The 27742-nt window shown below is 39.5% G+C and overlaps 1 protein-coding gene across 1 annotated transcript in view; it reads right to left on the minus strand.

Annotated features, from left to right (window-relative positions):
* CEP120 (centrosomal protein 120) overlaps window positions 1-27742 on the minus strand; it is a 71192-nt gene that overhangs the window by 920 nt on the left and 42530 nt on the right. The window contains exons 16-19 of the mRNA XM_084628382.1: window positions 25953-26114; window positions 17386-17508; window positions 13755-13853; window positions 301-446 (exon numbers count right to left, since the gene is read on the minus strand). Coding sequence (XP_084484508.1) covers window positions 301-446; window positions 13755-13853; window positions 17386-17508; window positions 25953-26114 — 530 coding nt within the window. The remainder of the gene's footprint in view (window positions 1-300; window positions 447-13754; window positions 13854-17385; window positions 17509-25952; window positions 26115-27742) is intronic.

Genomic DNA, 27742 nt, shown 5'->3' on the forward strand with positions numbered 1-27742 from the left:
AAGAGGAGAGTTGAAAGAATCACCATTAGTGTAGCTTTTTATGAAGCAGTCCTGCTTAGAGTTGAGAGTAAAAAAGACTTGCTGCAGTATAAGCACAATCATGACAAAAACTGGTGATAGTGGCCTTTGGCATAGATTTTCTATAATACAAGACTGTTACATTTTATAAATGAGCGATTTTTTACCTCAGGGACACTAAACTGTGTTCTTTTACTGGATTGACAACCAATTAAAATTTGATTCAACTGAAACTTCCCCTATTTTGAGGCAGAGGGAAAAATCCTACAAATGCTATAATACCTGTTCAGTTCATTTCTGATATCCTCCAGCTCTTTTCGCTCTGTTTTCCCCACTTCTTTCTCCTCTGCTGCCAAATAGCGCAGTCTCATGTGCTCCAGCTCTTGTTGCTGCTTTTTAAGGCGGGCCATAGCATTCTCTTGCTCACGCTAAGGGGAAAAAATAATTTGACATTAAATATTACTGATTAAAAGTGCTAATTGTAACAAAGCTTACAGTGTTTCAGAATCCACAAGTAATAATATAGAAACAGTAACTAAGTAGCACAATGAGTCAATACAAAATATTTAGTGTATATATGAGATTAATTCTGATGTCAGTCACTGATGAAATAAGATTGAGGCAAAAGACTGCCTCAGTGAAGATCACACTAACCATTTGTCCAGAACAGACTGCAACCAAATCGGAGGCCAAAAGTACTAGCTCAAATAGTAGTAGAATATCCAAGGGGTATATTTTAGAGCTGATGTGCACGGGTCTGAAGTTTTTGCTTAAACTGAAAAACACAGACTACAGTCTTGAATACTGCTCAAGTAACTACAATAACGGGGGTTATATAAATACCTAGAAAGATAATTATAAGCACAAAAATTCAATACAGTGAGAAGTAAAATTTGAAAACTCTAAGTAGCTGTATGCGACTCTCTCTCCCTACTAGCTCTGCTATTCATACCACCACAAAGTTTTGTTTGGCAGAGGTAATTTTATAGTGTGAAAAGATCTACTTTCTAAACTGGTGTCCAGTCTTAGGGCATGTCTACATGAACGTTTAGTTCGCTGCAAGCTGGGATGTGAATCTACCCCGCAACAGCCCATCATACACTGTCATTATGGACCCTGTTGATGCACAAACAGATAGTGTGCTTTAATCTACTCCCATTTCAAAGCGGGTAGATCAAACCACATGAATGAACTGGACAGTTAAGGTGCTGGAGGCTAGTGTGGGATAGATTCACATGCCAGTTTGCCGCAAATTAAAGGTGCATGCAGACAAGCACTTAGAAAGTCAGGCGTGAAAATCTAAAAATAGACCTAGATTTCTTCTTACATTTATTTAATTTTCAAACCCTGAATAAAAGCCCAGATGGTCCAAAACAGAACAAAAATTAAACCTATACACAGTTTGTAAAAACTTGATTCAATTCCTAAATGCATTTTTCAAATTCCCATAATGTAAAACATAGTGACTTGCCGAGCATCAAAGATTACATTTTATAGCAGAACCAGGGACAAAACCCAGTTCTTCTTGGTGATATTCAATTGCCTTAACAAGGACTATCCTTTCTTTTCCTGTTGTCTTCTGACTAATGCTCTACATAACCCTGCTTCATTCACTGCACATAGTCCATTCCGTGCACTGAAAGAGGCAGGGATCCTGTAGGAAAAAACAGCATATGATCAGGTCATTAAATACTACATGTCATACTGCATGGTCCCCCTTAATTCTGGAATATCTTAACTTGTGCTTGCTTGACTTTGCAACATTTTACGTTTTTTTGCATCCGTTTTACTCTCCACTGTCTGACTTCATTAATAAAATCTATTTGCGCAGTATATGTAATTCACCAGTCCTGGCACCACTAGCAAACAGAAAAGAAGAGAAGAATTAGGAAAGGACAGGAACCTGTAGGAGCCAGCCACTGAAGAGAGTGTCCAACAAGGAAAGAACAGATTTTATAATGATTAGTAAATGAAGGAAGCAGCTACCGCAAATTTCCTCATGAAAGGGCTATGGCTTTCTTCCCATGAGCCAGCCGCTGACTTACAGGCTAGATGAATGTGAGCTTACTAAAGCAGAAGTAGTTTCCCTATTGACTTTCAGACTGGAGCAAAGGACAGTAAGTCTATTTTACTATATGGGCTTTGGACACAGTGAAAAATCCTGCCCCTACTGAAGTCAATGGGGCATTTATTAAATTCAATGGGGCAAAGACATCAGCCTATGGCCTTTTTTAAAATATCACACTACGAAACAGAGCACACGATCTGTAGAAGGGTACAGTACTTATAAGTCTCAGCATCCACATAATAAAGGCAAACTTCAGTAGAACAGAATAGGCAAAAAGGAGGAAGAGTAACGTCCTAATTAATGTGAAAGGCTCAGTTCAGTTGGGACAAAACTTCCAGAGTTGTTCAAAATCCTACTTTTGTCCAGAAGAACTGAAGGAAAGGTTCTCCTTAATGGTTAACGCTCCAAACTCATTTAATCTGCAGAAAGAGGTAAATGCATAAGAAAAAGTTACTTCAGTGGTAAGAACAAACAATGAGCATATCATCATGGGCTCAAATGGAGACTGGTACAAAGTCAGAAAGACCAGATTAAATTTGCATCTACGTAAGAAGGCAAAAGGCCAGTCTGATCATCTTGATTGCATAGAAGTTTAGAAATACAGAGAGGAGGATCCAGTGTTTCTCCATATATCCTCAAACTCCTGGTGCTCCCACTTGAACCTGCAAGCAGCTTAGCTTTTGTGAAAAGAAGAGATAAAGAGAAAATAAAGTCAGTCTCCAATTAAGGCAGCGTTAAGATTAATACTCAAAGGAGGAAATAAGGCTGCATACAGAGACAGTGTTAAACCTTGGTTGTACAGTTTTGATTGGATTTCAGGAGATTATCCACCATCTGAATAGAATAAATCCAGAAGTTTCAGCCTCTCAGTCTCTAGAGTCTAGGGAAGTTCAAATAGCTGACCAGGTAGTCTTTCAGAAGACCCTCAACAACAGGAAATCTGAAGAGGTTTGATAGACAACTCCTTGAAACAGGTGTCTGGAATGCCCAACCACCTGATTTTCCTGTTGACACTACCTTAACAATGATAAAAGAGGTATAGAAGAACCTCACTTGACCATGGCAGTGAGAAGATTTGAGCTGCTAAACTATCTTTACTCAGTGTCTGGGAACAGGACTATTTTTGAGACTGCAGGGTACAGCCGTGTCTACCTTTGGAGTCTCCTCGAAGGCCAAGATCCTGGAGAGAACCTGTTGGTTTAAATCCTATTCCTTTGGCTTGAGAACTAGCCCAGATGTTGAAAGTTTCTTGTATACAGGAGATGACATTATGATGTTCTTTCAGCCCAGATCAGAATTCTGAACATCTCTGAAAAAGAAAAGAGCTCTAAGGGCCTCTCTCTTCTCTTTCAACCTGTATCGCAATGCAAGTTGCCCCGTTGTTCTGTTCCAAAGGATTGTTATGGATTCTGGGGAAGAAGTAAATTTCTATAAGAAATATCCTATGGTCCTCAGGTCCAGCTATCTGATGCTTCAACTAAACTCCTTCTTTACTGCTGCTCCTGTCACATAAAAGGAACTCAGGTGGGTACTCCAGCCCCTCAATCTTGTTTCTCTCAAGATTCAGATTGTGCATGATTCTGGGGGAAACTTCACTTGAAGTAGATTATTGGGAAAAGTCCACCATCTCAGTAAACAAACAAGCTGGAAAGGTGGTATATAGAGTTAAGGTCTCTTCTTGGTAGTCCCCTCACAAGAGCAAAAAGGTCTGAAGGAGTTAGGAGTGAAGCCTGTCCATGCACAATATTATCTGTATTACCACAGAATATCATGAGGCACGGACGGTGAAGAAAGCATCAGATGGCTGTGAATGGAGTGAACAGAAGTATTCTGATTGTGTCCTTCAGTTTATGGAATGTGTCACTGAGGAGAATCACCTGCTTGAGGAGAGAACAAGATCTGGCATTTAGGTGGTCCAGGCTCCTCAAAAGGCAAGTATGAGCTTTTGCTGAGGTTCAGCATAAAGCTACGGTTTTGGAGAATTGAAAGAATCATGTTGGGGCTCTAGGAAGCACCCTGAAAAGAAGAAACATTATACAGAGATTATCTAAATAATGCAATACACTGATATCTTACCATTTAAGGCTGGTGAATACAATGACCAGGAGTTTCAGTGTCTTTGGAACAAAGACAGGATAAAAGGCAAGACAACATGCTAGCAGTATCATTTTGACAGCAAACAAAGAAAACTCAAGTGAGCTAGAAAGTGAAAGTACACATTTTTGATGTTGATGAACCAGAGACATCTTTGGCTGGGTGGAGACAAACTAGGGACAGACTAGAAACCTCAAGATTCTTTTTTAGTCGAAAGTCTGGAGGTCCTCTTTTATGCTGGAATGCGCTAACAGCCCCCATGTCTAGAAGTTTCTTGATACAGAAAATCATTACTGCCAGTTTATAAGGGCCACAAATGAGGGACAAACAGAACAGCAGTCACAAATGGGGTCTGTGGAGGCCACTGTGAGGGAGACCTTGTGGAGAAATAAGGCCTACATGACACTATCTTTGTCCTGCATTGGTCATTTCATACTGGCAGAGCAGGTTGCATCAGGCCTTCCAGCCTTGCAAGCAGGCTGAAGCAAAGCTTCACTGGAAGTGGAAGCAGGGCTGATATACATGTGGTGATTGTACAAAGCAATTTTCTCTGATTGGGCAGAGAACTGAGAGAGTGAGCTGCTACAATGTGGCTCTGGAGAGAGTTTAGTTTGAGTGTGCTGAAGTGTCTCCTGTCCATATAAACTGAGAATTGGTCTCCAAGAATCTTTTCTCCAATGACAGCTGTGGACAGTACTTCCCAGCAATGTCAAGATTAGTAAATTGGGTATAGTATAATTTCTGTGTAACACATTTCTGATCTAAGCAGATAAGCAAATTTTAACTAAACGTATTGCAATACAATCGTTCCGCTCAGTAGAAGACCAAGTCTGGTATATTTACTGCAAAGTCATTCTGTATTTCATTACTTTTGTGGGTTTATATTAGATACTTATCATAAAAACCATAAAAAATAAGCATCTTCATACCTTAAGAGGGTCAAACAAAACAATAATGTGAATTACCTGACTAGATGTGTGACTGGAAGATGTACTTACGTTTTTAGCATTGTCCTTTTCTCCTTTTTCAACACTACTTTATCACAAATATCTAAGACCAACTTCCCCTAAAAAAATCCATAAAAGTACATGGGAAGTGATCCCATAGACTACAATGACAATTTATGGTGCATAATATAATTATGTAGTTTAAAATGCAAACCCACATTCTAAACTACATAATATTATTTACCCAACATAGCTATTTTTAATCCTTTGCAGTCTGTCATAATCTGTATACTGAACATTATTATATGGAGATATACCTAACTCATAGAACTGGAAGGGACCTTGAAAGGTCATTGAGTCCAGTCCCCTGCCTTCACAGCAGGACCAAGTACCGTCCCTTATTTTTGCCCTAGATCCCTAAATGGCCCCCTCAAGGATTGAACTCACAACCCTGGGTTTAGCAGGCTGGTGCTCAAACCCCCTGAGCTATCCCTCTCCCCCAAAAAACATTCATAAACAAACGTGATTTATATAACATTCTGAACAAACAAAGTAGCGCCCCATATAATCCTTCAATAAAGGAAAAAGATGTCAAAGAACATAGATTATTTGTTTGATATGATAGGAGAATTAGTATACAGTATGTGAAAATCATACTATGTATGATGCAATTCAAAGCTAAGACTTAGTATTAGATCAGATCAGAGGTCACAAAAATAATGGATCCTTTGTAAAACTCAGATTTTGGGGAGAGAGGGTGAAGGAAAGATTCTTTATCCATATTTGGTAATGAAAATTGCTGACCTTTATCAAAGGCTCTTTCAGATATCAAAACCACTTCTTCCAAATCACACTTTCCAATACCACATTATGCAGCAAGCTCCCTAATCATTGGTGCTAAAAGTAGTCTATTGTGTAGGCTCAATTTTAATGGAGTTTAGTGAAAAACATCTTCTGAAACCGGAAGATATTTAAATGATTCAGCATTCTCACCTTCATTTACAGTATCTATATTATGTACTATTCACACTTAATTGACAAAACAATATCAAAGTTAAATTTTTGCAGTTTCTATAATGTTAAATATTTTCAGTATAAATCTTCTACATATTAATATGAAATAGGAAAAAAGGTCTCAATTTTACATTGCCGAAATCATGACACTTGAACTGCCGCTGCAAAAATGTATACTGCCACTGATACTTTGAGGTAACACACTACTGCAAAGATTAATCCAAATATTAAATATCCTCTACCAGGGCTGCTGAACAAATTATATAGTGGGGGTGCTGAAAGCCATTGTAAACTCTGTATATAATGGAAATCTGAAGCCAGGGGGCTTCCAGCACCCATAGTTCCAGCACCTATGTTCTCTACCAATTTATCTTAATTGGTAAAGCATGGTTAATACATTTAAAAAATGTATTTGATCTGAGCATTTCATTTGTAATACTCCTAACCTGAGGACAAATGGAAGAGTATTTTCAGGTCTGAAACTGCACTCATTGCTTACTGAGCTGTTGCTCTCCTCATGTGGCAAGATGTATGCTTTAGACAGATACTTTGCCTGGATGGGTAATTTTTATATTACATAATCAAATTTTGAAGTTTAAAATCTGAAGATTGTTACTGAGCACTGGAGCAGTCTAACTGGTTTCACTAAATGGTTGGAAAAAATGTGAAACATTCCTGAAACATATTTCCTCAGATGAATATCTGCTCCTCAGAGCAGAGAGCTACAGCTGCTGCAGAAAAGCCAGAGGAGCAGTAGTGTGGTAGGAGACAAAGGCTGATAGTGCCTCTGAACTGAAGGTACTCCTGGTCAGGTACGCCAGGCCACCAAATATCAACAGTCCCCAGTGCAACAGTGTGATAAGGTAACCTCAAAAAACCCAGATGCCCATGATGTCAGCAAACTACTTTTTTATGTTCACTGGTTATCTGGTCCAGCACCGTTCTATCACTCTCTTCACATCGACAGTCTCACTCTCCCTGCCTTTCATGCTGTTCTCTGTCCTTCCCTTCATTTTTCCTTCCTCTCCATCAATATTTATTTATTCCTTTTTCATGTTCCTATTCTCAGGTTAAACTCTGCACTCTTGGTATTCCTCCTTACCCTACCAATGACCCCATATCACCACCAAGAAACCTCCCACCCCCCCAAATATGTGTAGTTAACAAGAGGTGTGCCAATTGTCTGCGATTATTTACGCCTAGTATATTCTTCCCCCCGCATCCTTCATTTCTTTGTGTGTCTTGAGATTGCAAGCTCTTTGGGGCAGGAATGATATCTTCTTAATATTTGCACAGTACCTTTCACAATGGGGCTCTAAATAATGATTTTGGGCCTTTGGTACTACAGTAATTTAAACATTAATTAAATAATCAGTAATAAAGAAAAATAATCAGATTGCAAAAGACTCCCTTCATGCCGCCAGGTGCTCTAGTTAAGAGGCTCTTCAATCAAAAGAGTACAATCTTTATTTTGCCATAGCTGCCTATAAATCCAAAGGGGAGATGTAAACATACATACACTAGACTAAACAATGGCTAAATAGCAGCCACTATTCACTCTCCCACTCACACATACCATGCAAGTCTGTGGGAAAAAAATTACGATTGAAGCTAAGGAACTCAAGTAAAGTTTTCTGAAAATAACCCAGAGCTGACATGTCAGTAGGAGGGCCTGGATGGTTTCAAGACACAGTTTTTAACCAAGACTTGGACCTCCAACTGTTTTTTTTTTTTTTTTTAAAACAAAGATTTACATCCCATCTTTGGCTAAATTACTTATAAATTAATCAAATTAATTACTCTGAGTGGATAAGCAGGAGGCTGGACAAGATAGAGTCGATGTCAGCCAATAAGGTCTGTGTTGTTTTAAACAAATCCATCAGTTCTGCTTTGAACAAATCCATAGAGTACAAATATGGTAAAAGACTTACATTGTACAATAAAACCTCTTATCACAAAATGTACATAATTCTAATTTAAACATAAACATTGTTTTTGTTAATTTTCCAGATCAGAAAAGGGAGATTATCAGTCTTCAAAACTGACATAACACCGTTGTTAGTTACAGCTGCAATGGTAATATGTTGCATTATTTTTAAAGAATGATTTCTTGCATCACTCAAACATTTGTTAAATTTTACATCTCGAGCCTGCAAAGTCTTAAGCATGTGTGTAACTCAACACATGAATAGTTCCTCTGACCTTAATGGCTCTACTTCCATGAGTAAAATTACACATGCCTAAATCTTTGCAGGATCTGGGTCTTAGTTGGTAAATTTTAAAGGCCAAGATTTTAAAACTTTGAGTTATAGAGAAAAAAATGCAAATGTGCACATTTTTAAATTTTTGGTCTTATTTGAGAGTAAAACATTTTGTTAAACAGTACAAATAAAAACTTACAGTACATATCTTCACGGAAAAAAGGGAATGGGCATGAGGGAGAAAGATCTGGGTGTCCTAGTGATAGAGTCTGGATTTTCAGACTTATTTTTTTATAAACTTTACACACCATGATCAAATCCATTAAAATGTATAATTTTGTAGTTTTCACACTTAGAGATGAGCCCATGTCACCAACGTCAGGGTGTGCTTCAGGTCTTTCTCTACTTATAACTGGTATTATGTTTTATTATCCAAAAATTCCAGATAGAGAGAAATTAACAATTTCTTCCTTTTAATGTTCACACAAAATTTTCAAAGTTACGATTCACAAACTTCATTTTCTACAGAATATAAAGCCATCACAGCACTGTTCTAACATGACTAGTTCCCAAAGAAAAAGAAAATGCTATAATTAAGGAAACATTGACTTTTAAAATTGAAAATCAGAAGAAAAGAACATTTTGCTAAATACTCAGCTAGTTAATTTATGAAATAAAGAAGCATAATCGACTGTACTAGGTCACCTTTGAGTAATGGAAAGCTCTGTTTAAACAGTTCTTTGGCAATGGGCACAAAGCATTAGATCTCATTTCCAAGACTTACCAGCTGGGTTTTGTCATTAACATTTATTAACAATCTAAGATATGGCTTTCAACGTCTAATCCTCACTACACAAATGTTTTGTATAGTCCTCCAGAGGGCTTTGGTGTGACAAATTACTGGCACAGATTACAACCCTGTGGCTATTCACCCAAGGCAACACAAAATTAATATGGTACTAATCCAATTTAAACAAGAAATTGGATGAACTATTGCAATTGCACAAATCATCTGAACTAAAGCTGATGTGGAATTCCTGAAGCAACTAAATTTGCAAATTTATATTCAGGCACAGTACATGGGTTCCTGATCAGTTTTGCTTTTTTAATTTTTAACTGAATTTAAAGTGCCAGATTGACTAAGTACAGCATTAACAATAGTAGCATAAGCCTTACCACATTATTTCCCACAAAAAAGCCTCCATCTAATTTTAAATGGACTACTTTCAGGGATAAAGTTTTAGGGGAGTATAATTTGGTCTTGCTGTCCACTCATTTAAATGGTTCAGATGTCTAACAAGGGTTTCTGTTGGTCCTGGATTGGAACTAATACTTTAAAGTTACCAAACTTATCAGCTAGTGATGGTTTTTGTCACTACCCATCTGGCATGACTTGAACCAGGGAACTAAAGGTGAAATGCATCTAACAGGAATCTAAAAAGCCGTTAAGGGAAAACAAACAAAAAGGCAGGACATTTTGGTGCTTCCTTTGGGAAAATCCAGTTTCTGGTGTGAAAAGATTAGACAGGCGAATGATCACCCTTTTGTGCATAGGTATTTCAGAAATATTATGGGCCAAGTTCTGACACCTACAAAAATTAGATGAAAAGGAACAATCTGAGGATAGCACATAAAACTGAACCTTTGATTTTCTAGCGATCATCAAATATACATTGTGCTAATTTATTTGATTTTTCTGTAAGTTATAAATAAAGAGCATTGAGAATTTGGGTTCTCAAATTCATTGAGTTCATATTTCGGCACTGCTTATCCAAAGGTTTTGATGATGACCCTGCCTTAGGCTCCATATCCCTCCTTGATTAGCAAACAAACGTCTCCTCTCCTCCCAACAAGACCATGTGATTCTCCCTGAAGCTTCAATTATCCATTAGATTGTGTTTTTTCTTCATGGGGGAAAGGAGAGATAGAGAAGTAGCAGCATCCTGCTTATGCAGAAACAGGGTTTCCTTTTGAGCACATATCCAGATAGCTCGCTCCTCCTCCCCAGTCCCGTAGACTTTCCTTTCCCATCCACAGACGTAATTTTCTAAGAGCAACTGGTTGGCCTATTCTTCAGTAATGTCTCCGCTAGATCCTGCTAAGTTACCCCTTTATGCACCAGAAATGCACCAGAGAGATCTTTAGTCTTGCAGGAAAGAGTGAATTAGCCCTGCATTCTTGCTTTTCCTCATAACTGGGTTAGAGCTCCTTTCATTCCACTGCAAATCTTACAGAAATACTGTGAAGGCAGTTTTTATGCTGCAACCTGGAGCACACACTTTAAAACCTTGAAATGGAAAAGCAGGGGAACATAATCCAAAGAGTTATTGGGTCCTGCTGAATCAGATTTGGATTCAGGGAGCTGAGGTGCTCACTTACCCGAATGCTTGAGTGAATTAGAAGCGCCTCTCCTTGAAAAGTAGCCCTTCCATAAAGCAAAAAAAAAGATGGGAAACAGGGGTGAAGATGGAGTATGAAAACATGAATTCCCTTGTCTGTCCCCTCAATCTTTAAATGTGTTAGGCTTTGTTTCGATCTACAGATTGGTAAAATTCTTGCTTTTCCTAGTGTGTTTGACCATACCGAACGGAAGTGCTTACAGAATCTTAAATTATTGCAAGCACAAATCATACCATATTTATAGAAGGCAGTAGGTAAAGGAAAAAATAATATACTGGCATGTATATGCATTACTGAGTGTAGTGGGGTAGTCACCCTGCTCTGGCTGTGAAGGGGTTAAAACAGCCCTGGGAGAGGGCTGCCCTGGGGAGCCAACTCAAAGCAGCCCTGGAGAGGGCTGTGGCTGGAAAAAGGAGTGAAAGCAGCTGAGGGAATAGCTGACCACAGGTGTGGCCAGCTCAGTCAGGACCCAGCTGGCCCTTATAAAAGGGCTGTAAGCCAGGAGTCTCTCTGTAGCTCTGGAGAGAGAAGGGTACCTGAGGTAGAGTAGTGCTGGAGAAAGGCAAGAGGAGCTGGGGAGCTCCAGCCTGATAACTCCCCAGGCTGAAGGCCTATCAAAAGTATGAGGGCTGTAGAAGGGCAGCCTGGGAATAGGCAGAGGCAGCTGGTCCTAACCCCTTGCCAATGATGAGTGGCTATTACACTGCAGTCTTCCGCAGTGAGCGGGATCTAGATGATGACTGGCCATAGCCACTGAGGCAAGGTGGGTTTAGAGGGTTGGGGGTTCCCGTGGAACGGGAGACCCAGAGTAAGTGGGTTACTGCTGGGGGCAGAACCCTGAGGAAAATGGGCACTGGGGTCCAGGAGTGTCACAGGTCCAGCGGCAGGCAAGACACCGGCCTACAGAGGGCGCTCCAAAGGCTGGAAAGAGCTAATTCCCGAGATGACCAGCAGGAGGCTCCACACTGGTGAGTCATCGCCTCGCTACACTGAGGATGAAGGAACTGCTGCTACATGCTGGCCTCAGAGAGATTTTAAATGCCTCACTGACATACACACAGAAAAATCCACAAAAACAAACCAACCAAAAATCCTTTATTGGCATCACAGATGGGAAAATTCAGAGACAGGAAAAAATTGTGTAACCTGTAACCTTCAGGGGGTTGGACTAGATGACCTTCTGGGGTCCCTTCCAACCCTGATATTCTATGATTTCCAGATCTCTCTAAGTTTGCTGTATTCTGCAATATTCTACAAATTCTATCATTTTTTAAAAGCTAAGACCCAGATTTTTAAAGGTATATAGGTGTTGCAGTACACTGCACTGAAATACCTAACTGATTTAGGAGCATTAATTTCATTTTGTAAAGGCGATTGTCATTTAGGAGCCAAAATACTGTTGACAGTGGGATTTTTGGCTCTGAAGTGCCTAAATCCCTTCTGCAAATGAAATTTAGGCTCCTAGATACCTTTAAAAATGTGGGCCTAAGTATACTTTATGACCATATTGCTATCATAGTATAAACTGACGTACTGATGCCTGATGCCTAAGTCAGTTTTGCAAAAAACAAAACAAACAAAAACAAACTTGTCTCTTAACCAACAGCAGCAAAGATGGGCACTTACCCGTACCCTTTCCTCAAGAAATCACAGTCAGGATGTAGACTTTGTAAGATTAAAGTTTTTAAAAAAGTATTTAAACATACAAGCAGTTTTTACCCTCAGTCACTTTTCTCTTGGAAAACACAGAAAATTAAGACACTAAAACCAGAGACTAATGCAACAGGTTTAATTCAGTTAATACTGCCAAACATGAATCTACAGTGGATCCTCAGACACCCGGGTGCCTCATCCCCACCAGGAACAGATTAAAATGCAAATGTGTTTATTGCTCATGTTCCAGTGCTACAGGATATGCTGTACAAACTTTATACTGACAGTGCTATGCCATCATAACCTGAGACACCTGGAAAATAAGATATTCAACTGAAATAGAATTCTAGCTAAGATATGTTGTAGGTAGCCACTTCCTGTTTAGCAGGAAATCTCCATCCACGATTACAAAAGTCTACTTCCCAACGACATGGTACTTCTGGACACATGATTTATACCTCTACCCTTCCATCTGACATTATAAAGGAATTTGGGGCAAATTCCATAAGAGGTTGGGCAGCAGAGAAGTTTTCTGAGTAATTCTTTTGATTTTGCAGCTAGTGGCGATGGCGCAGGTTCAGAATGAATGCGCTGTTTCTCCCTATTTCTCACTATTGAATGACTTTGCATAGGATATGCTAGATTTTCTTCAAGTAGTCCTGAATGCAACGTTAAGGTTGCACAATTAAAGTTAGGGTGTAAAAGAGAAGAAATGCCAGTTTAGATTCTAACAGCGACTTTAACTCACCTGCATTGTTCATGCACAGCATTTTTCATTCTTGTTTTTCTGGTTCAGTGTTGAATATGGTTAAATGTTAAATATTGAAGTTTCTGGCATAAAATATAAAACAACAGGATGTGCACCATGGCCAAGATAAACCACTAACTTATTTTTTGACTTTTTCTAGCAGATGCTTACTGAGCATCCCCAGAAGTGACCTTTTTTTAAATCACCCCAGTTCCAATCCAAGCAAAGGCCCTGGTCTATAATGAGAATTATGTCCAAGTTTAAGTTTCAAGCTTTAGCCAGTTGTTCTGTATCCTTGTTGTTTTAAAAATAAGTGTAGCCAGAATTTTTTTTAACTTTGGGAAATAGATATTTTTCCAAACTAAAAAATAGATAGAGATTTTGCCAAAAGTCACTATCAGACAAAGCCCAGTTGCAAAAAATTCCAGCCCAAAGCTGACTGTTTAGGAAAGTTTTGACCATTTTAAATGTATACTGGCAGTTATAATAGAAATCAATAGCAACAATAGAAGGCATGACTAGCCCATAATATTAACAGACTTGATCATAGGAACAAAAAGAAAAAGACTATTACATCCTTATTGTGCATGTGCTCTATCCTATTTACATACCTGTTTTAGTCTTGCAAGTTCTTTCAAAGCCCTGGCCCACTGTTGCTTGTAGTGCAGCTTTGATTTGGTAGCTGATTCCAACTTTCTTTCAAGTTCAACCTGATGGTGATTAAAATCATATCAGCTGAAACACTATACTGGTGGTAACAATCATTGAAAGATTATATATACACAGTGTTCGTTTAAGAAAAGTGCTTATGCAGTATAACATACAACATCATCTGAAGCTGTTATGTAATTTAATGTAAATATTATGGCACATGAACATTTTGTTTAAAATATAGCCTTATTTTTATTGTCTAGCAGTCTATACAAAAAGGAACTAGATTAGTCTTAGCCCCAAGACAGCTAATGTAAACTTTTTTAAAGAGCCTCTAAGCGGTGAAAAACACATTTGTTGTTCTATAAGCAGCTCTAATCGTTAGCATTCCAGTTTAAGGGGCACTCTAAACTCTTAGGGCCAAGTCCTGCCTCTAGAGGTCTAGGCAGCTCTTACTAAAGCAAATATGTGTCTCAGAGGGCAGAATTTGGACCTTTGATTGGGGGAGAGGGAGAAAATCTTCAAAGATGGCCTAGGTTTCATGGTTGTCCTCTATACACAGGCAAATTTGCTCTAGAACGCTGCAAGATATTTTGTTGCTTAACTTACCATTGATAAAGATATAAAACCAACTGAACAAACATTTGAAGATTACATTAGAATGGTAAAACATGGTAAGAGGGAACTACAATTACAGGCAATACTTTCTCAGGCTATATTTAAAATATATGAAGGCAACTAGGCACCAGTGGTCATATATCAAAAATATTTATTTTTACATGCACTAAGCAATCTGTTTTACCTGCATTAAAGCCAGCTTGGCTAATTTTCAGGAATGCACTGTCTCAATGTCTCAAATTAAGAACCAAGTTAATTATTGTGGCCAATACAGAGTTTGGAGTTTTATTAAGTGATAATGGAAAATCTGTCCATGTTTCAATATAAATTCTTCAATTCTCGTCTTATCTGACAAGCTTGATACAAACAGAATGGCTGAGTTTATCATTTCTGAATTGTGGATGATTTCGTAAAACTGTATCATAATTATTGGGTCATGGAAAGCCTACGTATGTGATTCCACCATGGGTTAGCACAGTTGTGTAATCTCTCTGCTAGGCCAGAACCAATCGTGAGTAATGCGCACCCAATCATCTGTTCAACGTAAAACATCTTGGAACAATGGGTTAACTCTAGCTGAGAGAGATATGTCCTCTTCTTCTCTGAAAAGGGAGATGTCGGTGGTGTTTGAGAGAAATGCAAAGTTGCCTGGAGAACTAAAAGAAGCAGATAAACACCATCAGCAACCCATAAAGGGACTCTGCTGGTGGAACTGGAGAGAAAGCCTTTTTGCACCAGATTAAGATGAGGAAGGCTGGTGCTGGGTCAGAATAGGCAAGGGGGGCGGGGGCAGGGGAGGAGGCCCTTGCCAGTCTGCTTGCCTGACAGAACACAGATGGATCCCCCAAAGACTCCCAAGAGAATAGTGTGCTAGTGAGGGACACTGTGTTTAAATTTTTTTATTGTTTTGTATGAGCTGTACTCTCCTGTGCTTTATCTGCTAAGTAAAAAGAGCATAAAGACGTAAGATGAGGCAATGGGTGTGTGTGTTGACAGCTTCACAACTACTGCATGCCCTGACAGAGTTAAACTGTAAGCCAGCAGCTTCACATCTGTTGGGGTGGAGTCCTGGGAGGGGTTGTGTTTAAGTACTAGGAAGTCTGGGGCCAGTGCTGAATGCAAAGGGGCTTGGCGCTTGGACAGAAGATTCCAACACTCAGAGGGAGGTGTCAGACAGAAGGTCTGAACCTTGAGAACGTGCATAAGAACCTCAAGATTGCGGCAGTGCTGCACTGTGTTCAGGCTCCAGGAGCTTGAAACACCCCAGGGATCCATAGCAGTAGAGGTCTGGATTCCCCTCAGAGAAGTCCTAGTGGGTGGCCAGGAAGGAGTGCTCTCTACAATCTGTGATAAGACATGGTTCAAATATAAAATAGTTCAATCTTTTTCCTGACTATTCCTATTCTAGGCATGGAATACAACTCAAAACAAAGAAAATGAAAGGTAAATGTGAAATGCCACTGCTTTAGAATTATGAATCATCTACATTATCACAGAAGTTTATCATGATATACAGAAGTATTAAAGGTTTCAGAGTAGCAGCCGTGTTAGTCTGTATCCGCAAAAAGAACAGGAGTACTTGTGGCACCTTAGAGACTAACACATTTATTAGAGCACAAGCTTTTGTGGGCTACAGCTCACTTCATTGGATGCATAGAATGGAACATATAGTAAGATATATCTATATACACAAACAGAGAAGGTGGAAGTTTCCATGCAAACTGTAAGAGGCTAATTAATTAAGATGAGCTCTTATCAGCAGAAGAAAAACTTTTGCAGTGATAATCAAGATGGCCCGGTTAGACAGTTGACAAGAAGGTGTGTGGATACTTAACATAGGGAAATAGATTCAATATGTGTAATGACCCAGCCACTCCCAGTCTCTATTCAAACCCACGTTAATGGCATCTAGTTTGCATATTAATTCAAGCTCAGCAGTTTCTTGTTGGAGTCTGTTTTTAAGCTTTTCTATTGCAAAATTGCCACCCTTAAATCTTTTACTGAGTGGCCAGAGAGGTTGAAATGTTCTCCTACCAGTTTTTGAATGTTCTGATTCCTGATGTCAGATTTGTGTCCATTTATTCTTTTGCGTAGAGACTGTCCGGTTTGGCCAATGTACATGCCCCTCTGCCATGAGTTGATAGCAGAATATCTGGGGCTGGATGGTTCAGTGGATTAGCAAGGATATGGTCACTGCTTCTTAGAAACCAGCTCAAGTCAGTAGTAAAATAAAGTAGTCACTACATGACCGCTGTTCAGTGACCCATTTAAAGTAAGTTGATGGCTTCAGTTAAAATCTCTGTAAACAAGTGTCCAGATGGGAAATGAACACTCTCACTGGTAGTCAAGCAAGAATGCAAAGAACCAAACAAACACAGACTAAACTACCCTCTCACTCCTAGTTTTGGTGCCATTCTATCTAGTGTTGAAACTCATTGAAGGAGTTGAATGGGGTAGTTTTCATTGCTAATACAAATGTGGTTTCTGTTCTGTAAACAAACAAAGGGACTTCTTTCTGGAGCACTCTTTAAAAAGTAATAGTGGAATGTCCATCTTAAACTTACCTTAAAAAAAAGCTAGGAAATTCAAAACCCTCAATTCTTTTTCTCCCCAGGTTTTGCTCTTCAGAGTCCCCCAATTCTAACTACAGTGGTAGCCATTAAAACATAAGCAATTTCCAAGTGGTATATAAGTTTCTAGTTTCCCCTGTACTTAGAAGTGGATATAAATGTGTTAATTGTTGTCAAATGTTGACTAATAGTCAAAAACTGTCCAAAAAAGTTATATAAAACTATTCCACAAGATCATTTTCACCTACAAATAGGTTCTAAATATTTATTTAGTGGCTGAAGAAATTGTTGGAAGAGAGAAAAAAATGGAGATTAACCCACTTCATCTTGGAAGCAGATTATTCTTTCATCTTCATCAATAATGAAAACATAGTTATGGAAGATCAGTAAAGTCTAAAGGTACCTTTTCTAAAGTGAGCAGATTTATTTCTGATTGTAACCGGATTTCTGGTTTGCTGCGTTGCTGTTCCTTGTACTGCTGGAACTCCTTTTCCAAAATCTTATACTTGTTTTCTGCTTCATAAAACTACATTAAAAACACCCAGATATAAAATCCATTAGAATACATTAATTTAACAATAAGACACATTCACAGGGGATGGAATGAGTGTCAGAACCTAAATTAGCCTCTGGACCTAACATTTTATTTCAGTCAAGTAACTGATATAAAACAGACACTGAAAGCTTCACATTCATAAATAATGAATTCTTGATTATGGGATATACAGAGAGCATAACAGAAATAATGTTTAAGGAAAGTTTTGGTTACACAGGAAAGAAAGTTCTATTTCCCTCTGATATAAAGACTACCATGTAATATAGCTGTTCACCAAATTTTTCAAGTGAAACTTTGTAATTCTATGGAATTACAACCAACAGTGCAGTTTTATCAAGTTTGTACTCATGGCGGCTTTTTTTTTTTTTAAGTCAAATATATTCGTATTGTCTATATGAAGTTTTTACTATTGACTCAACCTCACCAGTATAGCTTGTCCAGGAATGTCTGGAAGAGGAAATAAATAATATTTTGGTTAGCCAAATAATGATTTAAAAGGCTGAAGCAGCAAGACTTCAGTGACAAATGACTGAAATGTTAGGCACCTTTGCCCTCACAATATACTTGCAGAGTTGCAGGAAGACAGGATTTTTGCTGTCTAGATAAAAATGGACAATTTCAAAGATGCTGTTTTAACCAACGTATGACCATATCACGCCATCAAAAGAACTATGCAAGTCATATCTTTAAGTAACTAGCACTTTCAATATACCGGAGTGGCAATGTTAAAAAAAAATGCCTGGCAAAAGAGTTTCAATTACCTACTGGGAATAGGAGTACATAAAGTAATGATATAAGTTAGTCAGTCAGTGAACTAAGAAAATTATTCAATTAGATTACTTCAAAAACACAGTTTACTTCATTAATGGAAATGAAGCATTTCTAACTGTCAGATTTTGATTCACTTTTAACATGTAAATATAACTCTCTCCATGGGTTCTCTTTTTAGCTTAGCAGTTTAGGACCAAATATTGGGGAAATTATTCATTTTGGTTAAAAGCATGAAATTGTTGCATTAATACATCTATTTATGTGGGTCCACTTGCTCAACACGTTTTGGTATCCAACATTTAAAATTTTGTCTATTGTTTTGTATAGAAATATTATAAGAAGACAGTAGTGCTTCAAAAAAACAAAACCACACACCTACAAGGAGACAGCTAGCTTCCAGTCATTTTCATTTATGTCATTTGATAACAATTCATCATACTTGTACTGTAAAAGTTCTTTATAGCAAAGGCCACCTCATGCAATCGGAGTTCAACTATAGATTTTCCCTTCCAGAAATAGGTGTATCCTCCTTTCCCCTCCCTCACCTGTCCTTCATTAGCTCTTCTAGTTTCAGAAAAGCAGCTAATGAATTGAGTCGATGTTAAACCGACTCAATTCACAAGCAATAATGGCTGTACGTCGCTCTGGTCAGTTGCTGTTTGTGTTGTCTATCAGGGTACGTATGTTCCAAGTTCCAAAGTTGAAGAATTTCTTACATTTTCGACCACTGAGGTGGTTATCCTGCTGGATGTGGCTATCCCGCCAGGAAAAACAGATGCAAGACTATTTTTAGGGTACTTTTTTAACCCCCTCCCCATGTGGGGTGAGCAGAGTGGATCCTAAAAAGGACTGCTCAGTCGTGGGTGCAGCTGCTGAGATGTTCGACCCGCTTCAATCCTCGAGCAAGACGACTGTATCACACCCACCGCCTGTGTGTCTGTCTGTAACTAGGAACTTCTGGATTTCACTGTCCTGTTCCTGTTACCACTCGCCAATCGCCACCAGACTTTTGACTTGTGCAATGTTGTTTTTCCCAAAACCCGGAAAATGCCTGTGTGGAACTTCTTTTAAAGGGGGGAAACTGGTGCACAACAGTCACCACACTATCCTTGACACACAGAGGAGTTGAAACCAGTGGCATGGGCACCGTGATGATTGGAGATCCTCTATTTGCTGCAGCCGACATCCACATTCACAGCCGTTCACTGAATCAGAATCATAGAATACCAGCGTTGGAAGGGACCTCAGGAGGTCATCTAGTCCAATCCCCTGCTCAAAGCAGGACCAATCTCCAATTTTTGCCCCCGATCCCTAAATGGCCCCCTCAAGGATTGAACTCACAACCCTGGCTTTAGCAGGCCAAACTACTAAGCTATCTTTCCCCCCCTTCGCCCCCGTTGTAACATTACAGAACAGTTTCACCTCCACTGCACAATTATCCTCTGTCTGTTCTACTATTAAGTCTCTGAGGTACCAATTGGCATCAATGGATGGTTTATGACACTCCGATTGAGACACACCAACAATGGATGCAGATAAGAATGTAAAGGAAGATTTTTCTCAGTTGGCAACCATTTTATCGGAGACTCCTACAGAAGACAAGATCATCCTTCTTGGGGATTTCAATGCACGTGTGGGATGAGACTCAGATCTGTGGAAGGGAATAATCGGGAAAGAAGGAGTTGGCAAAAGCAATTCAAATGGAATTCTGCTCCTGACCAAGTGTGCTGAACATGAAATTATTACGAATACTCTCTTTGGTCAAAAAGAAAAGTTCAAAACATCTTGGAGGCACCCACGGTCAAAGCACTGGCATCTCCTCGACTATGTTATAGTTTGTGCCCAAGACCATAGTGACGTACTTCCCACAAGAGAAATGACAAGTGCTGATGACTGTTGGACTGATCATTGCCTTATTCGATCCACAATGAAAATTCAGATCGCTCCCAAATGGAGGCTGCAAAAGAAGGTCAGGCGCAAGCTGAAGATTCAAGATTTGAAAGACCCTATTAAGCGTGACCACTTCCAAGCAGTCTTAGAAGAAAAGCTCCCATCAGAGTTTCCAGAAGAAATTGAGGAACACTGGAGCCAGTTGAAAGCAGTAATAATCAATGCCTGTGAGGAAACCATAGGCTACCAAACCAGAAATCATCAGAACTGGTTGATGAGAATGATGCTGAAATTGAGCAGCTCATTAATGAGAAGAGAATGGCATTTCGTGCTTATCAGAATGACAAACTGTAATATAAAGAGAGAAGCCCATGCCAACATGAGGGCAGAAGTCCAACTTAAAACCAGAGAACTCAAGAAGAAATGGTGGACTGAGAAAGCGCAAGAACTCCAACATCTCTCACATATCCACAATACATGTGGTTTCTTTTAGTGCCACCAAGACTGTTTATGGGCCTATTTGTCATGGTATGAATCCTCTTTGCTCTAAGGATGGAACCACACTTCTGAAGGACAACAAAGCCATCAATTCTCACTGGAAAGAACATTTTGAAGATCACCTTAACCGTAATTCTATGGTTTCAGATTAAATCCTTGAGCAAATCCCTCAACGACCATTGAGGGATGAGCTCCGAGACCCTCCTAATTTGTATGAGGTACACAATGCCAACAAAGCAGATGAACAACAACAAGTCAGCAGGTCTAGATGGGATCCCTGCTGAAATCTTTGAAGACGGTGGACCAGAGCTAATTCAGCAGCTTTACCTGCTTATCCTTAAAATCTGGAGATACCCAGTGAAATAAGGGATGCTCTGATTGTTACCCTCTTCAAGAAAGGGGATAAAGCGGATTGTGGAAATTATCGTGGTATCTCCCTCCTAGCCATTGCAGGCAAAGTTCTGGCACGGATCCTTGCAACTCGCCTTCTGCCCTGTCAGAAGAAATTTTACCGGAGTCACAGAGTGGTTTCTGACCATGTCGTGGAACTGTAGATATGATCTTCACAGCACGGCAGCTGCAAGAAAAGTGTTGGGAGCAAAACCAACCACTGTACGTGGCTTCTATTGATTTAACTAAAGCCTTTGATTCAGTGAATCGCCATGCCCTCTGGATTGGACTCTCTAAGATTGGATGTCCTGATGAAGCAATTTTAGGACACTGATGTATTTATAACATGAAAGTGACCGGAGCAGTACTGGCTCCCAGAGTGAAACTTTCAAAGTACAAAGAGGAGTAAAACAGGGCTGTATCATCATTCCAACCATGTTTGCGGTTTTGATCGCCGTCATTCTTTACCTAGTTGCTGGGAAGTTTACAGCTGGCATTGAAATAATTTACAGAATGGATGGAAAGCTGTTCAGGCTTAGCAGGCTGAACGCCAAGAGTAAGATCTCTACATCATCTATTGGCGAACTTCAGAATGCTGAGGACAACAAAATCTTTGCCCACTCTAAGATCTTCAAACTATCTTGAATGTGTTTTGCCGATGCTTACACATGTCTTGATCTCACTTTTAATATCAAGACGACTAACGTGCTCTATCAGCCCTCTCCAAATGAGGTACCAGATGCCCCATCTATCAAAATCGATGGAGTGGCACTGGAGAATGTTGATCATTTCCTCAACCTTGGAAGTCATCTTTCATCCAAGGCAGATATTGATGCAGAAACTCAACATTGCCTGAGCTGTGCCAGTGTAGCTTTTTCTCGTTTACAGCACAGGGTTTTTGAAGATCACGACATTCAAACAGACACCAAGCTGCTTGTTTATCAAACCATTATTCTCCCAACTTGGGTCTGAAACTTGGACAACCTACAGACACCACTTGAAAGTCCTTGAGAGGCACCATCAATGCTGCCTTCGTAAGATTCTGAAGATAAAATGGGAAGACAGGTGCATCAATATTAGTGTCCTAGAAGAGGCAAAGACCCACTATCAAGGCAATGATCATCCGTCAGCAATTCCACTGGACTGGTCACGTTGTCCGAATGCCAGACCATTGCCTCCCAAAACAGGTCCTGTTCTCTCAGCTGAAAGAAGGGTACCATAATGTGGGTGGACAATGGAACAACCTAAAAAAGTGTAATATTGACACTTGCCCAGGATCGCTTAAAATGGAGTTAAGTCCTACATGATGGTCCCCTGCATTTTGAACTTGCTTGCTGACAAGCTGAAAAGGACAAAAGGCATAGAAGGAAGAAGAGACTGGCTTCTAGTCATGGTCAACAGCCTCCTGCTGAGTCTGAAAACATCTGCCCTTACTGCAATAGAACTTACGGTTCTATTCCCATGGAAGATCATCATACTCAGTAACGAGTGATCGCCCATCATCATAAGAGTAAGACAGCTAACATACCATCTCTGTTTTTATTCCTACTAATTCCTTTGTAAATATGGCATATATACGTTGACCATCCACATGGCAACTAACTGGCTCGGTTGTGAGGAAATGCCTGTAATGCTAAAAACATTTGCACCAAATGTCTAATTCCTTGCTTGTTTTTGAAGACCTGAGAACCACTTCCAGGAGAACTGTGGACATCTCTTGTAACCAAACTCAGAATAGATGCCTATGCTGTGCAAACAGTCAACGAGACTCTGTCATGTGTTACAAAACAATATACTTAGGTGTCAAACAGGATTCCATTATTCAGTAGGTCTCAAATGGAACAGTTCAAAGACGACAACCCAAATATCCATTCTTGAAAATGATTGGGCTCACCTTCATCCACAATACACTGCATGACACTCATTTAAAATGGTATTTTGAAAGAATTCTTCAAGCATGAAAAATCAAGAATTTGAACTCTCTTAAATGGGCACATGTATGACGACACAAAGAAAGGCCTTTTAATAGGTCAGAAAAATGAAGCAGCCCACCCTAGTGGATATGAAGATCCTGCATGGGGTTACAGCTGTCCAGATTCAGTTAGCTAGCACTAAACAAAGACACTATGGGCCAGACCTCTCATCTCCTATTCGCTGTAACATTATCACAGAATCACAGAATATCAGGGTTGGAAGGGACCTCAGGAGGTCATCTAGTCCAACCCCCTGCTCAAAGCAGGACCAATCCCCAATTTTTGCCCCCCGATCCCAAATGGCCCCCTTGAGGATTGAACTCACAACCCTTGATTTAGCAGGTCAATGCTCCAACCACTGAGCTATCCTATTAGGCAAAGAAAAGGCAAAAGCTTTCTTAGTTTTTCATGCTTTAGGTTACATTTATTAGAAGAGCCATAAAAATATCTGGGAAGCACAGAAGGTCTACCCTGAATGTAGCGAAGCATTTCTTGGGGTGTCATTCTTTAATTACTAAAATCAGTGATACTTATCTGAAGGAAACCGAGTAGCATGTTCCTTTATACCAACACTAGGCCACTGGCAGTGTCACTGGGGCAAGACAGCACTTGGTCCTCAAGCAATCAATGTATCCAGGCAAATTTACACCAGCACAACTTGAAAGCAATGCACTAGGTTGAGCAAATTTGGGGACACACTGCTGTAACAACCAGAATTTCAAGATCCAGCAAGTGGGGTGGAAGAGGAATCCAGCTGGTGTAAACGTGCGTGAGTGCCAGCAGGATGCAATAAGCTTGTCCACTGTGAATTTCAGGGGGACTGATAGGTATGATATATGTGGTATAAGGACAATGGCAGGTGGTCAGCACTATGCTACTCTGCTGAGGAAAAAATACACGGGACATTCAGAGTGGCAACTAATATTTTACTAATTATTGTGTCTTCTGGTTCATCACTGTGGCAGGGCAGGGGTAAAACCCCTTGAATACCCTGCTAAAATGCTGGCTAAGCCCTGCTTTCCAGCAGAGGGGCCAGACGCAGTGGCTCAAAGCAGTCAGCAGGGAGCCCAGCTGCGGGCCCTGATGAGTGCTGGCTCACTGCAATAGGCTGAGCTAAGCAGCAACGGCTAGGCTGAAGACTGGGAGGGCTATAAAAGTCCTGAATAAAACTCAGTTGGGAGGCTAGCCTGGGAGGGGACAGGAGGCTACAGCTCTGCCTCCTCACCACAGAAAGGGAGCCTCACGGGCCAGGAGACCCTGGAACGGATTAGAAAGGGGATAACTGTTGAGGGATAAAGGGGACTAAACTGTGGCACTGCAAATAAAAGCACAAGGGTGAAACATCTGAAGGCGGCGTTATTTTGCCAGCCTAAGCACAGGGGAGAGAAGGAGGAAACCTGTGCAGACCCTGTGACACTCATATTTACTAATATTAATGAATTTTAGGGCTAAATTTAAGGATCATCAGATCTTAGCTTTGTACACTAACGGACAGATTCAGATGTGGTATCAGTGGAGTTGAACTTGCTCATATCATGTCTGAATATGGCCCTCAGTGTCCCAAACTATGGCTTGATTTGGCCTCTGATTGTGAACTAATATATTAACTTAGGATATGAACAGAGGTGTGGCATGACCAGGTCCCATAACTGTACAAAAGTATTTCATGCTCTGAATATTGCAAAAATAGTTTAAATAGTCTAAATAAAAATAGTTAATATGATTTATGGGAAAATTGAAACATATGCTCATGAGATATATCCATAATTTAAAATGCTGGCTGAATGCAACAGAATGAGTTTTGAATGTGGGCTTAATTTTTAAATGATCAAATATGAATGCAACAGATGTCATACCTGTAATCAAAAGTCAACGATTTGACTCAACAGCTGGGCTATTTCTAGGTTGTCAACATCTCTTCAACACCACAATGGAAAATTTACACCAAAGCTTGATACAGTGGATACTACTTTTCACATTAATTTCATATGAAAAAAATCTTAAAACCAAGATAATGCTAAATGAAAATTAAAGACATACTGAAAAGGACAAAATTGTAAAAAATCCAGCTGTTTCTTATACAAAGGATTCCTCTAGCAAGATACAGAGAGATCTCTTCATTAGTTAGTGCTACTGTGGGATTACCAATGCATAAACTCTAATGTTAAGAAATGAAAAACACTAAAGAAAAAAAAACATTCAAATGAGCTAAACACACTGAAAAATATTTAAGCAATATTCTGCAGTGTATTTCCAGTGATAATAATTAAGAGAGAGCTGTAAAATGGCTAAACATGAACTGTTAGGAATAATGCTACTAAAATTAAAAAGAAAACATGCTTTATTTTTCTGTTACCAACATCTTCGGAACAGTCAACAAGTTTGCTACCCTATTCACATGATAGAAAGATAATTATGCTGAGTGAAAAGAATAATGTATTCTCAATTTTATTTTCCATTTTCAAATATTTAACACTGAAGTAGCATTGCTTTACAATTGGGCTGTAAAATGAAGTGAACAGTCAAGATAGTTAGAGATGTCATTAATAAATTCTAATTGCTTCAGCAAAATTTTGGAAATATACACTATACTTCAGCAGCATCACTCCCAAATACAATACACCTTCATAATTTCAATTTGGTTTTCAGCCTCAAAAAGCACATAATGCTAAAACACCTAAATGATAAAACAAAGGCCCTGCTCCTGCAATAAGCTTCTTATAGGTGGACCTCTATGCTTGAGTCAAGCTCATTGAATGATTGGGACCAAAGTGTTGACTTCCAAGTTGCCAGAACGTGCTTGTGTCTAAATATACAACTTTTTAATGTTATTTGTATATTTATTTCCATTCAACACAGCAGGAAGGAAGGTAATTTAATTTCTTTACTTACATGCTGTTGCAGGCGGACCTTGTCCTCTTCCAGCTGTTTGATCTTTGACCTCTCCAGTTCAACTTGATGTGCACATTCTTCTTTGACTCGCCGCAGAGAATCCTGCAGTTCTTGAAAGTTTCGTTCGTGCTGTGCTTGCAACTCCCTCTTTACTCTTTGGAGCTTAAAATTAAAACATCTTTGAATGCAGCAATAGATAGGTTTATGATCTTTAGTTGGAAGTCTTCATTACAACCGTTAGTACTAGTTTTAATAAATTCTCATTACATTTGGATCCACTCTTTATGGCTCATATCTATGAAGTATTACTTTCACTTCCTTGATTTCTATATTTCCAATATGGACTTTCATCATCCACCACTTTAAATAATGACTTTCACATTACTACATACTGGCCACAGATCTAACTCTTCTCTAATTCACCTGCCTGTTATGGACCAGAGATATCAACATCTTACTGTCCAAGCATAGTCCACAGATAATGCACTTCCTCAATCCATCATAAGCTGAAGAACTGAGTTTATCCCATCTAACCTATTATGGTGGAGCAATAACAGTGAGATGAGATTTAAGGTGGAATCGAGATGTTTAGTTCAACAGGTCTCCATCTTCACATCCAGAACTAAACATGGAATATGATCTTTCTTGGATACTTGAATTTTCCAAAAAGGTATGAAGAGCAGTATCAGAGTATCAGGGGTAGAAACGACCTCAGGTGGTCATCTAGTCCAACCCCCTGCTCAAAGTAGGGTCAATCCCCAATTTTTGCCTTAGATACCTAAATGGCCCCCCTCAAGAACTGAACTCCCAACCCTGGGTTTAGCAGGCCAATGCTCAAATCACTTAGCTATCCCTCCCCCCAAGTTGCTACAGGCGGAATAAAACTCTCTCAAAAAACCTCTTTCTGAAATTATGTATGTGCTAAAGACTTTTTTTAAAAAACCATGTTGCATAGATACTGTTGAACACAACAGCTTCATAGGTTTCAGAGTAGCAGCCATGTTAATCTGTATCTGCAAAAAAAACAGGAGTACTTGTGGCACCTTAGAGACTAACACATTTATTAGAGCATAAGCTTTCGGGGGCTACAGCTCACTTCATCGGATGCATAGAATGGAACATATAGTAAGAAGATTTTGTCTGTGTACACACACACACACACACACACACACAAAGAGACAGAGAAGGTGGAAGTTGCCATACAAACTGTAAGAGGCTAATTAATTAAGATGAGTTACTATCAGCAGGAGAAAAAAAACTTTTGTAGTGATAATCAAGATGGCCCGGTTAGACAGTTGACAAGAAGGTGCGAGGATACTTAACATAGGGAAATAGATTCAATATGTCTAATGACCCAGCCACTCCCAGTCTCTTCAAACCCAAGTTAATTGTATCTAGTTTGTATATTAATTCAAGCTCAGCAGTTTCTCGTTGGAGTCTGTTTTTGAAGCTAAATCTTGTACTGAGTGACCAGAGAGGTTGAAATGTTCTCCTACCGGTTTTTGAATGTTCTGATTCCTGATGTCAGATTTGTGTCCATTTATTCTTTTGTGCAGAGACTGTCCGGTTTGGCCAATGTACATGGCAGAGGGGCACTGCTGGCACATGATGGCATATACAACATTGGTAAGTGTGCAGGTGAACGAGCCCCTGATGGCGTGGCTAATGTGATTAGGTCCTATGATGGTGTCACTTGAATAAATATGTGGACAGAGTTGGCAACCTGCTTTGTTGCAAGGCTAGGCTCCTGGGTTAGTGTTCTTGTTGTGTGGTTGCTGGAGAGTGTTTGC

This window comes from Lepidochelys olivacea, assembly GCF_965140295.1.
Source record: "Lepidochelys olivacea isolate rLepOli2 genome assembly, chromosome: 5".
Taxonomy (NCBI): Eukaryota; Metazoa; Chordata; order Testudines; family Cheloniidae; genus Lepidochelys; species Lepidochelys olivacea.